The sequence below is a fragment of the Pan paniscus genome, chromosome 2 (genome assembly GCF_029289425.2).
Source record: "Pan paniscus chromosome 2, NHGRI_mPanPan1-v2.0_pri, whole genome shotgun sequence".
NCBI classification, from domain to species: domain Eukaryota; kingdom Metazoa; phylum Chordata; class Mammalia; order Primates; family Hominidae; genus Pan; species Pan paniscus.
In genome coordinates this window covers 45,350,855-45,365,680 of record NC_085926.1, presented here as the reverse complement: position 1 = coordinate 45,365,680, position 14,826 = coordinate 45,350,855, and the positions used below count along the sequence as shown (strand labels likewise).

Genomic DNA, 14,826 nt, shown 5'->3' with positions numbered 1-14,826 from the left:
CGACAGAGCAAGACTCTGCCTCAAAAAAAAAAAAAAAAAAAAGAAAAGAAATACATGCTCAAAGAATATGGAAAATATCAAATAGAACAGAAAGAAATATCTTGCAGTCTCACCTGCCACTCATAGCACTGATGTGTATTTGTACTGTTGACCTCAGTTTGTTCTACAATGATTCTCTACTCATGGGTGAGTATCTCCTGGGAAGATTATCAGTGTTATCCACATTTGTATCTACCTTTCACCCCATTCCCATCTGATCTCCACCCCAGCACAACACCCAACTCATGGCTGCCCCCCAATTAACCTAGATGCTTTATTATAATATCTTCTAATCCATAAAACGAAACACTGAGCTTTTCATGTCCATCTGCAAAGCTGTCCTAATCTTAACTAAAGTTGGTTTTCTTCATTTGTCTTGAACACATATTACTACATGCCAACCCTGCGTGTGGCAGACAAGGGCTGCTCCAGCAGGCACCTGTTCTTACCTGCATCCCTCTCATCTTCTGGAACCGTGCTATGGTGTCGCTGATGGTGTAGACACGCACATGGCCCATGTGCAGCTTACCAGAAGGATAAGGGAACATGGAAAGCACATAAAATTTTGGCTTCGATTTCTAGGAAAGAACGACAATGAGTATTTATTAAGCATTTTCTGGGAACTCTGCATGTATACATAATATTTTGGCATTTTATGCAAAGTAATAATTTAACGTTTTAAAAGTTTCCTTTTAAAAAGAGTGTTCCCAGAATGTCAATCAATTAAAATGTCAAAAAGCAAAATTCAAAGCCCTGGTTTAAGCTAAAGAATGTCCAAAATAATGCCAAACAACCTCTAAGTGTTAAGTACCCATATATCTTTTTTTTTTCTCTTTTAAAAACTTATTTTTTGAAAGGAATGAATTAACAGTATTTGCAGTGACCTGGGTGAGATTGGAGACTATTATTCTAAATGAAGTAACTCAGGAATGGAAAACCAAACATCTTATGTTCTCACTGATATGTGGGAGCTAAGCTATGAGGCATAAGAATGATACAATGGACTTTGGGGACTTGGGGGGAAGGGTGGAAAGGGGGGTGAAGGATAAAAGACTACAAATAGAGTACAGCCTATACTGCTCGGGTGAGGGGTGCATCAAAATCTCACAAATCACCACTAAAGAACATACTCATGTAACCAAATACCACCTGTACCCCAAAAACCTATGGAAAAAAAAAAGAAAGAAAGAAAAGCGGTCCCAATGCAGACCCCAAGAGAGGGTTCTTGGATCTCACGCAAGAAAGAATTCAGCGCAAGTCTGTAGAAGAAAGTGAAAGCAAGATTATTAGGAAAGTAAAGGAATAAAAGAATGGCTACTCCATTAAAAAAACAAAACAAAACAAAACAAAACAAAAAAACACTTCTCTTTTAAGACAGCTTCTATCTAGGTCCTTAAAGAACTGTTTGTTTTTCTGAAGGAAGCTCTAACATACATATATCCATATAATTCAAAGAAGCAATAGTTGAATCACATAGATGTAACATCTCTAAAAATGGAGTCTCTTCCTAAATTCTCTATAGCTGCATTCTGACATAGGTTTAGCAGTAATAACAGGATCCTAAAGTACCAATTTGGGTCCTGAGTTTCCCCATTGTATTGAGAGCCTATCTTTCAACAAAAATGTTGAAATGGGAAGGTAATGAGAAGATCTTTTTAAAAAGGGAGAAGGTTGTTGTTCTCCAGGGATGATAAATAAGCAGCCTCAGACCAGGGTTATATAACTCTCCAGCTTCCAAAGAAGCAGCTTCATCATGAGAAACATAGACAACTGTACATGTATCTGAACAGAAGGAACACAGGCCAATGAGTCCTTATTGGATCACTAACTTCTGGCATCTTAATTCTTCCCCTGGTAAAATGATGAATGTCGTCATGAGTGTGCACATGAATGGATAAGGCAAACAAAGATGGTAGTCCTTGAATTAACTCCTACTGGGGGGACCTACTGTTCATGGGGGGACCTACTGTTCAAGGGCAAGAACTGTGCTTTAATCACCTCTTTCTCCACGCCTGCCCCCAGTGCCAGCAGGAGTTTCATAAAATGTTGGATAAATGTTCGTTGGCCTTTGTGCTCCAAAAGCCTGATAACTGGCCCCTATGGAGCACTTTTTACCCAGCAAACTTCACAAATCCTACCCAAGTAACAGGAGGGTTCCCCACACCCAAGTTTAAATCATCTCATGACAGGGTCAAGGGTGGAGGGGCTGGAGAGAAAGGAAGAGCAACAGGTAACTGGGTAACTGATTCTGTTTGGTCACTAAGGGTCAGAACTTCTGCTTTTATTTATTTCTGCCTTCTGTTTTTTCTTCCTGGCCTTATTCCCTTCCTAGAACTTTACACCAGTTCTTTAAGAATTTGTTTCCCCCGAAGTAATGCAAATAAACACAAAACAGAATATTCATAACCCTTCTTTTATGTACATATGTGGGAGGGGGTTTTTAAATATTGTTTGCTGAATGTTCGCATGACTGATAATACACATAAACCAAATATAATCAGTAGAGCAGAAGAAACCAGAAATCAGATTCTTGCCAAGGAGTTCGTAAACTTCCTTCAGCAAAGAAGTTAAACAAACCTTTAACGGAACCATTAGCACGTGGCAAAAAGAAACCCACAAAAACTAGAGTAGAACTTTTCTTTGTGCTGCCCATCCTCTAGAAATTACCAAGGAGTGTTAAGCTGCCTGAAGGAAGAGATGGGAAAAAGAGAACAATTAAGAAATCTGGATCATACACAAATTAGAAAATCATCTGGAACTGCTGAAATGACAACTACAATGGATTTATACAAACAGGATGGAAAGCAACACATTGGTCACACACTTTAATTAGAAACTGCAGATTTATAACTCTTAGGAAAACCACAGAAATCTGAGAGAGGACCTGAGATTCAGGGGTTGGTGGGAACTCAGGAACTTAATAACTGTCCTTAAGAAAGTTAGTGGCAGATAACCTTCTCAGCTTATGAGCAAGTCCTCCAAAGAGGTACAAGACCCCATTCTTTTACTTAGTGCAGAATCAGAAGAAAACTATCCACTCAATTCATGCCTTACTCCTTACAATGAATTAGGCTTATGGCTTATTCTTCAGAAATTTTTAGGAATATGGGAAGATAGCTGTTAAGAGTTCTTTGGGAGCTAGGAAAACAGTAAAATCCTTGATCTAAGCTGTTTCTAGTTTTTCATTTGAAAGTTTTTACATAAAATTATTTTTATTATACTAATGTTTGTTATGTATTTAATTTACCAATCTTGCCCCAAACATTTTCTACCTGTAATTTCTTTACTAGCATCTCTTGTTTTACATTTGTTCAATAAAGATTAAATTAATAGCAAAATCGAATGAATAATTATATACTAGCTAAGCCAAAATCCAAATCTGAGTTCATAAAAGATACATAGAAAAGTATTGTTTTCTAAAGTCTTTAATATTCATGAAGATTTCTGTTTATTACAGAAAAGGTATTTAGCTTATTGTCTGTCCCTGCCTTTTGCTTTTCTGCATGAATTAAGTCATTTTCCTCTGTGACAATGAAATGAGTTCTATCATCTGGGGGTGGAAAAGAGAGAAGGAATGATGGGAGTTTCTGTTATAATTGAGCAAGAATCTGACTGAAAGGGAAATTTTCATAATTATATAAAAGTGTAAGAATTTAAGCCTTTAAAAGAGATTAAGATTTAAATGATAGGGAAAGGATGGCTTTTATAAGTGGGTCCTATTATTTCTGTCAGCTTCTGACTTTAGAAGAAAGATGACTTCTGCCTCTTTATAGATCACGCTCTGAAGCTGTGGCTGAGCCTAAAGGGTGACAGAGTAAAAGGAGCACCTCAATAGGAATCTGGAGCCCCAGTTCTGGTCCTAGCTTTGTCACTAGCTGTGAGGCCTTGGGCAAATTCTTTTGCCTTCTGGGATCAGTTTGCTAACTGTAAATCAAAGGTGAGACAAAAGAAGGTTTCTGTGTGGAAAAGCATGAGCTCAGGAATCAAACACACATTTGATTTTGAATCCTGGCTCTGCCATGTCTTGGCAAATTACCTAAACCTTTTTCTGAGCCTCAGTTTTCTTACTCCAAAAATGAGGATAATACCTACCCCCTGGGTTGTTTCAGGATTAAATGAGATAATCAATTGAAAGACAGTGCCTGGCACATGGTTAAATGCTCATTAAATGGAAATTATTTTTTTAAATGATAAATATGGTGATTTCAAGACATTCCATTTCAAAAAACTTATGTGAGTGGATTTCAAGTGAATCTGATACCAGAGTGAGATCGATTATAAATGCTTCAAAATCCATGAGCATTCCGTCATAGTCTCAGGTCCTGATAGACACACCACATTCTGATCTTCGTGTATCTTTTATTTATGTACCACTTCAGGTTGTAAAATGCATTTTGTCACACATTTTCTCATTTGATTTTCAAAACAATTCTGTGAGATAAACAATGCAAGGAGCCCAGAATCCAAAACATTAAATGATGTGGCCTGGATCACACAGGTTTCCTGGGGCAGAGCCAGCATTGCAGCCCAGGCTCTGGCTCACTCACTGAGTGCTCACTCTGCTTTGCCATTCCTTGATTCAAACCCTGATAGGGGGCTGCCAGGGGATCACACACAATGCCCCTTATGCTATCTCCCCAATTACTAAAACAATTTATTTTGATCCATTTGATATTTTAAAAAACTGTATGCTTAAGAAGAATGAGATGTCACAAAATCAGTAAGCTACAACATCGAAACATTTGGAAGTCAATAAATGATTATCTAAACCAAAAGGGAAAAAAAAGCTAATTTTACTGTCCTCACTCAGAATTAAACTGCTCCTTAAGAGTTTGTTTTCAAAATCTATTAAGTTACATTAGTCTGATGATGTTGACACAAGGGCTTTTCACTTCCTAATGAGGTAGAAGTCAAGCTTTCATTGTAAAATTATGTATTACATTCAAACCTTCCCTTTTTTTCATTTCATTTTACTTGTTATACACTACATCTTTTTCAATAGCAATTTTTCTTTCTAACCATTGCCCAAAATCATCTTTCAGTTTAACACAAATAGCTCTCCTCCCCTTACTCATTTTTCATAACCACCAATCTCAGAGAAAGAATGAATGTGATGACCGAATCAGGAGATGGGGAAAAGGCAAGTCTAGAGAGGTGTGGTCTTGTGCAGCTGTACTTATTCAGCTGCTTGCCTTGGGCCTAATCTCTTTATTAAACATAGAGGGTTTGTATTATTTGACTATAACTACTACAAAGAGATGATCAGAATTTAAGAGTAAAACTCCAATCAGATTCAAACATTTCATGTAACAATCGCATCTCCCAGCTGTCATTTTGACCAGTATCAAGAGGTAAGGGTTAACACGTTCCAGACTGATTCCCAGCAAGCTGGCCTCCCAGAAAAGGAACAGAGAGCACTCTGTGGAAACTGGCTGCAGCCAAGTATTATGCTTCCACCATTAACTCAGGTAGAGTGCCGAGCTGGTGTACCTGGTGCAGAAGCCAAGGGTCCACTAACTCGTGTAGCTGCTACCTCAAGGTTAGACTCTACCCCAGGTCACAACAGTGAAAGGGCTGGTATGCCCCAAACCATGATGCTAAGGCAGCAGAACAGAGTTGGAGGCTATGATTGCCAGGGAAGGGGCAGTTACTTCTCAGAACATGCAGCCAGCGAGGAGCCCAGGTGCCTCTCCTGGAGTCTCAGATATGACCCTGCCAGATCCCTGTGTGCTGCCCCACCATGCAATGGACCACAAAGGACACATCATCTGGTAGAGCTCCTATTTTGATGAGCTTCCCCTAGTAAATGTTGCTCTAGAACACCTGGTTTGCTGCTGTCTGTCATATACCTCATGCGCAATATTACTGTGTGCATCCACCACATTGGAAACTCTTGTAAGCACTACCCTTGTATCACCTCATTTATGCCTCCCAATCCATTTACCCCTCCCAATAGTGCAGGTGGGCACTATTATGATCACTCTCCAACTCAGATAAGAGAATTGAAGCACAGAGAAATTCAATGATTTGGTTCAAGGTCACATATTTAATATCTTATTTGAACCAGGTAGTCTAACCCCAGGGTCCAAACCTTCAACCCCTCTTCTCTACCCTCTTAGAATCTCTCAGAACACTCACATCAGCTTCTGAAATTTTGGAGGCCTGTTCTTTTATTCGTTGATGCCACCATTTCTCAACATCCTTTCTTGTCTGCAATGTATACTCTTTTGTCCACTTTCCCGTGGCACTGTAGATGCTTCTGGTACATCCGGGAATTACTCTCCTTTCCCACTTGATGACATCTGGCCCACCATTTAGCTGTCTTTTCAGAAGAGAGGCATAAAAACCCAATCTCTGCCAAACAGAAGCCATTCTTCAGAAGGTGAGAAGGCCCTGAAAAAGAGGGCAGAAAGCACACTATGAGCTGCCTCAAACCCTCCCCAGAGCTTATCTTTCCATTTGGCACAGTCCAGTGTTCTGGCCCTGTGCTTTCCTCTTACTTTTAATAATTTCTTTCCCTGAAAAGAATACTTTAGCAATTCAATTGAGCTAAACACAAACTTTTTAATAGAAAATGTAAAGAGTCAGTAACCCCTAACATCAAAGATGCAAAAATCCTGTAGGAAAAAATGGAGACCATCAGCTGGCCAGCTCCTGCGCAACCTCACAAGTTGCATGGAAGGCATGGAGTGCCCTCCCTCCCCTCCCCATGGGCCAGCCCAGGGACTCTCCAGCAGGCTTCACTTCTTATGTCTTTAAGCCTCAGAAGAGCTCAAGCACATGTTGAGTTGGCGTTAGGCTCAAATATCAGAAGGGGTCTAAATACAGGCCTCCCAGGAGGGCCAGAAATTCTGAACTACTATTAGTAATTTTTATACATATTATGAGTTAAATATACCCTGTAGGCTGAACCAGAAAATAACCATTATTTAGAAGACTGTTAATTCATTTAGTTTCTCCTTCATTTACCAAATATTTATTTATTTATTTACTTACTTTTTAGAGACAGGGTCCTGCTCTTTCACTCAGGCTGGAGTGCAGTGGCATAATCATACCTCAGTGTAACCTCTGACTCCTGGGCTCAAGCGATCTACCTGCCTTAGCCTACCAAAGTGCTGGGATTACAGGCGTGAGCCACCACCAAATATTTATTGACTACCACTAGGCCCACACATTGTTCTAAGTACTGGGAATATAGCAGTAAACAAAAACAGAGTCCCTTCTTTCTTTCTTTGTTTTTTTTTCTTTTTTGAGATGGAGTCTCGCTCTACTGCCCAGGCTGAAGTGCAATGGCATGATCTTGGCTCACTGCAACCTCCACCTCCTGGGTTCAAGCAATTCTCCTGCCTCAGCCTCCTGAGTAGCTGGGATTATAGGCATGCACCAACATGCCCGGCTAATTTTCATATTTTTAGTGGAGATGGGGTTTCACCATGTTGGCCAGGTTGGTGTCAAACTGCTGACCTCATGATCCACCCACCTTGGCCTCCCAAAGTGCTGGGATTATAGGCGTGAGCCACCACACCTGGCCCAGAGTCCCTTCTTTCATAGCACTTACATACTAGCAGGGAAGCATATAAGAAACAAACAATAAGGGAGGCAGATAAGAAACAAAAATATATAACATGTGGTCACAGTGAGTGCTATTTTTTGAAATACAACTCATAGGTTGGGGCCTACCAGGATATCCAGTTGTGATTCAAAATCCAATTTTAATGTTTCGTTGGCTTCTTCCACAGGTAAATACTGGAAATGACCTCATTGAAGAAGTTTCATGTTTTATTGCTATTCAAAGGGTTGAGGTGAGATTTTTATCAAATATTTAAGATATAAATATTAGACTAAATAGCCTAAACTTTCTCCTTCTGGCATAATAGCATTCAAGAAGTGCTACAGTGAAAAAACAGATGAAAACAGATCTTTTCAAAACCAGAGAGAAATAAAGAAACCCGGCACTCTAAGCTGATGTTCTTTGATTCTCTCAAAATTCCACTTCTATCAGGATTTGGCCTGTTTCACAAAGGTACTAGAACACAAATGTTGCCAGGAAGGTCAATATAGGCTTATAACAGTGAGTTTCAAACTCACATAAGACAGCAACATAATGTGGGCATCTTACAAGTTGGTCTGCCAAAGTCATTGACATTATCAGTTCTCACTACATTAAACACCTCTTGCTTCTTCAGGGATAGAATAAAGTGCAGACTTAAAAAAAAAAATCTCTCTTAGGCCATGGGCAGTGGTTCACGTCTGTAATACCAGCATTCTGGGAGGCTGAGGCAGGCGGATCACCTGAGGTCAGGAGTTCGAGACCAATCTGGCCAACATGGCAAAACCCCTTCTCTACTAAAAATACAAAAATTAGCTGGGCATGGTGACGTGCACCTGTAATCCTAGCTACTAGGGTGGCTGAGGCAGAGGAATAACTTGAACCTGGGAGGCAGAGGTTGCAGTGAGCGCCACTGCACTCCAGAGCCTGGGTGACAAAACAAGACTCCATCTCAAAAAAAAAAAAAAAAAAAAGATAAAAAAGAAATCTCTCTATTAGTTGGGCTTGGCTATTTTAAAGTACATAGATCTGATTACAGGCATTTGAACTATATGAAATTGGTTAAATGTTAGCAATTCCATATGACTGACCTAATATACATACACTTTGTACACTTAAGGCAATTGCATATATTTTTAGGGCTTAGGTTGCTATAATTAGAACTCCCTAATTATATAGAAGTCACAAATTTTATGGTTCTCTTGCCAAGTCAATACTTTCATACCTTTGCAAGCCAAAGAACGCCTGTTTAGCAGAGGACACATAGATGGATGCTTGCCACTTCTCTCCTAGACAGCATCCCCAAAGAACACATAAGGAGTGTTCTGGGCTATCCTCTCAAATAGAAACAAAAGGGCACAACAAAATTATAAAATACAGTGACTTGAACTGCTCTGTCTACACTGTCTGTCTACACAACAAGAATAAGCTTTCTAAAAATGTTCACATAATACCTGGCTTACTAATGACCTCTGCTTTGCTTAAATAAACCAGTGAACTAGAGAATCCCGAAACAGATCTGGGTATTTAAAAGCATTTAAAGTTCATTTTTTTAAAAAAGCAGGAGCAGATTAGATAGTAATAGATTATTCAACAAATAAGAGAAAAACTTAAAATTAGAGCCCCACCTCAAATCATAAGCCGGAGTAAATCCCAGATAGATTAAATAATGTTTTTTATCTGTAGGTCTGGATCTGAAAAGCAGAAAAATAAAATAAAATAAATAAATTAGAATATTTTTAAAGTGTCATAAAAAAATAAAAACACAGATGGATTTTTTTTTTTTTTTTTTGAGTCAGAGAGTCGCACTGTCGCAATGAGATCATGCAATGGCGCAATCTCGGCTCACTGCAACCTCCGCCTCCCGGGTTCAAGAGATTCTCCTGCCTCAGCCTCTCAAGTAGCTGGGATTACAGGCGCCCGCCACCACACCCGGCTAATTTTTTGTATTTTTAGTAGAGACGGCGTTTCACTATGTTGGCCAGGCTGGTCTCTAACTCCTGACCTCGTGATCACTCTGCCTTGGCCTCCCAAAGTTCTGGGATTACAGGCGTGAACCACCGCATCTGGACCACAGATGAATATTTAGTAAATCTTAAGAGGGTGCAGGATGTTCTGTCCTGAGTATAAAAACAATGAAAAAATTCACAAAGGAAAATGTTAATAAATCTGATGCTAAAAAATCTATATATCAAAACCATTAAGAACAGAATTGGAAAGCAAGCAATTAGCTATGAGAAAATGTTCACCAAAACTGCAAAAACAAAAGGTTATTCTACTCTTGAGCTCATGTGTGAGAAAAGAAACACTAAAAATCGAATTTTAAAAATGGGCAAAGGGCCAAGTGCGGTGGCTCACGCCTGTAATCCCAGCACTTTGGGAGGCCGAGGCGGGTGGATCACAAGGTCAGGAGATCGAGACCACGGTGAAACCACGTCCCTACTAAAAGTACAAAAAATTAGCCGGGCGTGGTGGCGGGCGCCTGTAGTCCCAGCTACTAGAGAGGCTGAGGCAGGAGAAAGGCGTGAACCCGGGAGGCGGAGCTTGCAGTGAGCTGAGATCACGCCACTGCACTCCAGCCTGGGTGACAGAGCGAGACTCCGTCTCAAAAATAAATAAATAAATAAATAATAAATAAATATAAAATAAAAATAAAAATGGGCAAAGAAGGCCCGGTCTGGTGGCTCACGCCTGTAATCCCAGCACTTTCGGAGGCTGAGGCGGGCAGATCACGAGGTCAGGAGATTGAGACCATCCTGGCTAACACGGTGAAACCCTGTCTCTACTAAATATACAAAAAAAAATTAGCCAGGCGTGGTGGCGGGCGCCTGTAGTCCCAGCTACTCGGAAGGCTGAGGCAGGAGAATGGCGTGAACCCAGGAGGCGGAGCTTGCAGTGAGCAGAGACTGCACCACTGCACTCCAGCCTGGGCGACAGGGCAAGACTCCGTCTCAAAAATAAATAAATAAATAAAATTAAAATAAAAATGGGCAAAGGAAAATAGCAAAGATGACATATAAATGGTTAATAAAGAGGACATATAAATAGTTAATATGAAAAAGATGAACTTTACTACTAATCAAATAAATGCAAATTAAAACAATAAAAGTTTAGTTTCCAGATTGGCAAAAGAAATATGCATTTTTTAAACAACTGCTGGTGGGAATGTAAACTGATTCCACCTTTTTTTTGGGGGGGGGCAATCTGATAACCTGTGTTAAGACCTTTTTAAGAATAGTTCATATCCTTTGAAGTCAGGAGTCCCTAAGACCCCACTCAGGTTCTAATTCCATAAGGGGACTCATAAGAATCAACATATAGTCAGTATTCATGGCTATGATTCATTACACAACTTCCTAGGGTTCAGCCCTATTCCTTTCCCTTACTTCCCAGGCCTTGTTCTTGGCCACTCCAAGTACCCCTCCACCAAAGCCCTGATGGACTGCCTCTTATTGACAGTGAGGAGCAGCCATTTTATTAGACGGCTGTGAGAATAAGACGATGTGAAAGGTGTGGCTCATGTCTTATACTTATGATCAACTTGGCCCTTTACTTCCTTAGCTCGGGCTCCTCCAGTTCCGTCCTTAGATGCTCAGAATCTTCTTCTAAGATAAGAAGACTCTTCTCTTCTTCCACAACCTTCCAAAGAATCAATTCCCACTACTCCACCCCTCTTTAGAATCAACCCTGACCTCAATCTCAGTTGGAGCTTAAGGTGAAGGTTTTTGAGAATAGGAAGCGCCCTGCACAGGCAGGAGGGAGTGCCCTGGCCGCCCTCTAGGCCGTGGTCCCAAGACCGCCTTCCTTCTTGTGCATCATGCAGTCACAGGGTCTTCCCTTTCACGGAAGAGGCGCTGGGACGCAGAGCTGACGGGCTGCTGAATGCTGGAGCCGTCAGAGCCCACAGTGATGCCTTGAGGAGGGAGTCATTCATTTCCCTGCGTGTGTGGGATGATCTAGGTTTTGACCCGTGAGACAAAACCCACCTTCCTTTTCTGTTCTCCTGAGTAGGAGGCAGAAAAAAAAAACAGGACACAGGGGAGAAGCACACGAGGACATCTGTGTACAACACTCAAAAGAAAGTGCAGGAATGCACCTGGAAAAATTCATCTTAAAGAAACCAAGTTTTGTGAAAACAAAAAAAACCTTGGATTTTGCAGCTACTAATTACCTGTGACCTCAGGCAGATTTCTCGTCTGGAACCTCATCTTTCTGAGGACCTCCGAGCCCTAACGTGAAAACGACCTGTGGGCCCCAGAGAGGCAAGGGATGACCTTCAACTGGGTCCAAACCCCTAGTCCGGGGAGCAAAGATCTGGGGTAGGGGAGTAGTGGAGAGGGGAGCTTGAGTACAAAACTACGTGTATATGTGCATTTTTCTGGGAAAGAGTCCAGAGCTATCAATGGGGTCGGTGGCTCAAAGATCCTGAAGACCTGGATCTCAGATATTTTCAGTTTCGAAACTGCAAGGTTCCAGGACCACCTAACACAGCCCGCACCTTCCCTTCCTGCCCTTAGCAAGTCAGAATCTCCCAAGCCGGAGGAAGAGGAGACTGGGCCTCGTCTCTCATCTCGCTGCGCCCGGTCCGGGGGTTTACCTGCTCACAGGCTCTGGCCTGCGGCTCCTCTACTCCTCGTTTTCCACCTTTAGGCGAGCACTGCCGGGCCACGGATCATGGGCGCCGCCATGTTGTCAAAACAACAACTTTATCGATAGCGTCCGCCGTCGACACAGACAGACGGGGGCGGGACCGGGGAAGGGAGGAGAGCAACCCAGTCCTCGACTCCCAGCAGCCCGCCGGGCGGGGCGGGGCGTCTGCGCGGCGGCCCTGGGCTCCGCCTCTCGGCCTCTGGCACGCCCTTTAACTGCTCTGGTGTCGGCAAAGCTCTAGACGTCTGGGACTCAAATTATTACAATTATAGCAGACGGATGAAAGCCGTTGATTTAGTGGCCTCAGAATAAACTAGGCGGCAGCTGGTGAAAAGAGCCCTGGGATATAGCCCAGACCCGAGGGTTCGAATCCCAGCGTAGCAACAACTGCCTCCTGGGCTTGGGCGGGTCTCGACCTCTTGATTCCTAATTGACTGCATGATGAGTGAGGCACCTTCTTCCACCATATTGCGTAATCCTCTAGCCCTGGGGCGGGGAGTGGAATTACCTGGCCAAGAATAGGTTTGGGGTAAGGTACTTTTCTCACCTGGCAAGTGTGCTGGGAGTCAGGAAAGCATGATGCCTTCCCTTTCCTCAAGGAGTTTGTATATCCCATGCCCCCAGTGCCACACACCCGGCAAGTGTTTCATGCTTGTAATAAATCAACAAATCAATGAATTGCAAAGAACCAGTGATGTTAAAGCATAATTTTCAAAAAGGTAAAACCGATTTAAAGGAGAACTTGAAGAACTCATATATGTGGGCAGTCAAGAATACTGAAATGAATTTGCCGATTGTGCAAAATTGGTTAATATCCTATAGGACAAGAAAAAGTAATGTTTGGGAGCCATTTCTTTCCTACAGGCTTGAAATCGTATCTCTACCAAACAAAATTCGTCCCATGATTACAGTAGTCCCTCCTATTCTCACGAGACATGTTCCAAGACCTTCAGTGGATGCCTGAAACTGGGGTGCTACTGAACCCTATGTATACTGTTTTTCTTGCCTATGCATACATACCTATGATAAGGTTTAATTTGTAAATTAGACACAATAAGATATTAACAACAATACCCAATAGTAAAATAGAACAATTATAACAATATGCTGTAATAAAAGTTATATGACTGTGGTCTCTCTCGAAATAGCTTATTGTACTGTCCTCACCCTTCTTATTGTGATCTGTCGATCTGATAGCCAAGATGGCTACTAAGTTGGGCAGCTATATAGCGTGGATATGCTGGACAAAGGGATGATTCACAATGGTTCACATCCCAAGCAGGAGGTAGCAAGATTTCATCACACTACTCAGAATGGCATGCAACTTAAAACTTATGAATTATTTATTGCTGAAATTTTTCATTTAATATTTTTGGACCTTGGTTGACTGCAGGTAACTGAAACCTCAGAAAGTGAAACTGAAGATAAGGGGGACTACTGTATCCATATTCTACATTTTTATTTATTTATTTATTTATTTATTTATTTATTTATTTATTTGGGACAGGGTCTCGCTCTGTTACTCAGGCTGGAGTGCGGTGGCACGATCTTGGCTCACTGCAACCTCCGCCTCCTGGGTTCAAGCAATTCTCCTGCCTCAGCCTCCTAAATAGCTGGGACTACAGGTGCACACCACCATGCCCGGCTAATTTTTGTATTTTTAGTAGAGAAGGAGTTCCCCATGTTGGCCAGGCTGCTCTTGAACTCCTGACCTCAAGTAATCCGACTGCCTTGGCCTCCCAAAGTGCTGGGATTACAGGCATGAGCCACCACACCCGGCCTCATATTCCGTATTTTAGCTTCTATTCTTACAAAGATGAACAATAGCTAGTTAACAGAGAGGCAGGCAAAGGTATGCACTCCTATAGCATCAGATAATCCCCCAATACTCCACCCAAGCGACATACAGTATTCTCTTTTGCCCATTTCCATGTCTTTAACAAGGTTTCCTAATAGTTCAACATCCAAATACCTTGTTATTCAAGGTGTGGTCTCCAGCGTCAGCCTCACCTGGGAATTTGCTGGAAATGGGAAACTCAGTCTCTGCCCTAGACCTGCTGAATCAGACTCTGAATTTTAACAAGACTCCTAACTGATCCTAGACACATTCAATTTGAAGACTCGCTGTCCTAGAATGCGAGAGCTAGAAAAGATCTAGCTCCTTTCTAGTCCAGTCTCCTCGTTTTACAGATAAATAAACTGAGGCCCAAAAGAGCTGACTGTTTTGCTCAGGTCATAAGGCAAATTAGTCAAAGATTTGTTATTCAAAACTGGATCTCCATCCTGGCAGAATAGTGCCCTTCTCAAGTTGCAGAATGGAAGATCATAAAGAGCTTAGAACTTCTAGTCCAATCCTCTTCAAAGACAAGGACACTGAGGTCCAAAGGTTGGACACAGCTTACCTAAGGTCACATATGTAGTTGATGGTGGAGACAGGGTTCCAACCAGGTCCCACTCCAAACACCAGATGCTTAGTTTAAACTGATACCATGGAAACATTGGCTGGCATATTAACCTGCCACACTTGATGCAGTTTAGCCTTCAGGTATGTCACGTGCATCCATATATAACTAGAGTGCCCCTTTCTC

The 14,826-nt window shown here is 41.7% G+C and overlaps 1 protein-coding gene across 2 annotated transcripts in view; it reads right to left on the bottom strand.

Moving 5' to 3' along the window:
• Positions 1-12,526, bottom strand: part of LARS2 (leucyl-tRNA synthetase 2, mitochondrial) — a 159,883-nt gene extending 147,357 nt beyond the window's left edge. Inside the window, exons 1-4 of one of the 2 annotated variants that reach the window (XM_003818489.5) lie at positions 12,186-12,526; positions 9,217-9,282; positions 6,178-6,432; positions 489-617 (exon numbers count right to left, since the gene is read on the bottom strand). In XM_003818489.5, coding sequence (XP_003818537.1) covers positions 489-617; positions 6,178-6,411 — 363 coding nt within the window. In that variant the 5' untranslated portion in view covers positions 6,412-6,432; positions 9,217-9,282; positions 12,186-12,526. The remainder of the gene's footprint in view (positions 1-488; positions 618-6,177; positions 6,433-9,216; positions 9,283-12,185) is intronic. The other variant, XM_008971820.5, reaches the window with a different exon arrangement.
• Positions 12,527-14,826: the final 2,300 nt, after the last annotated feature.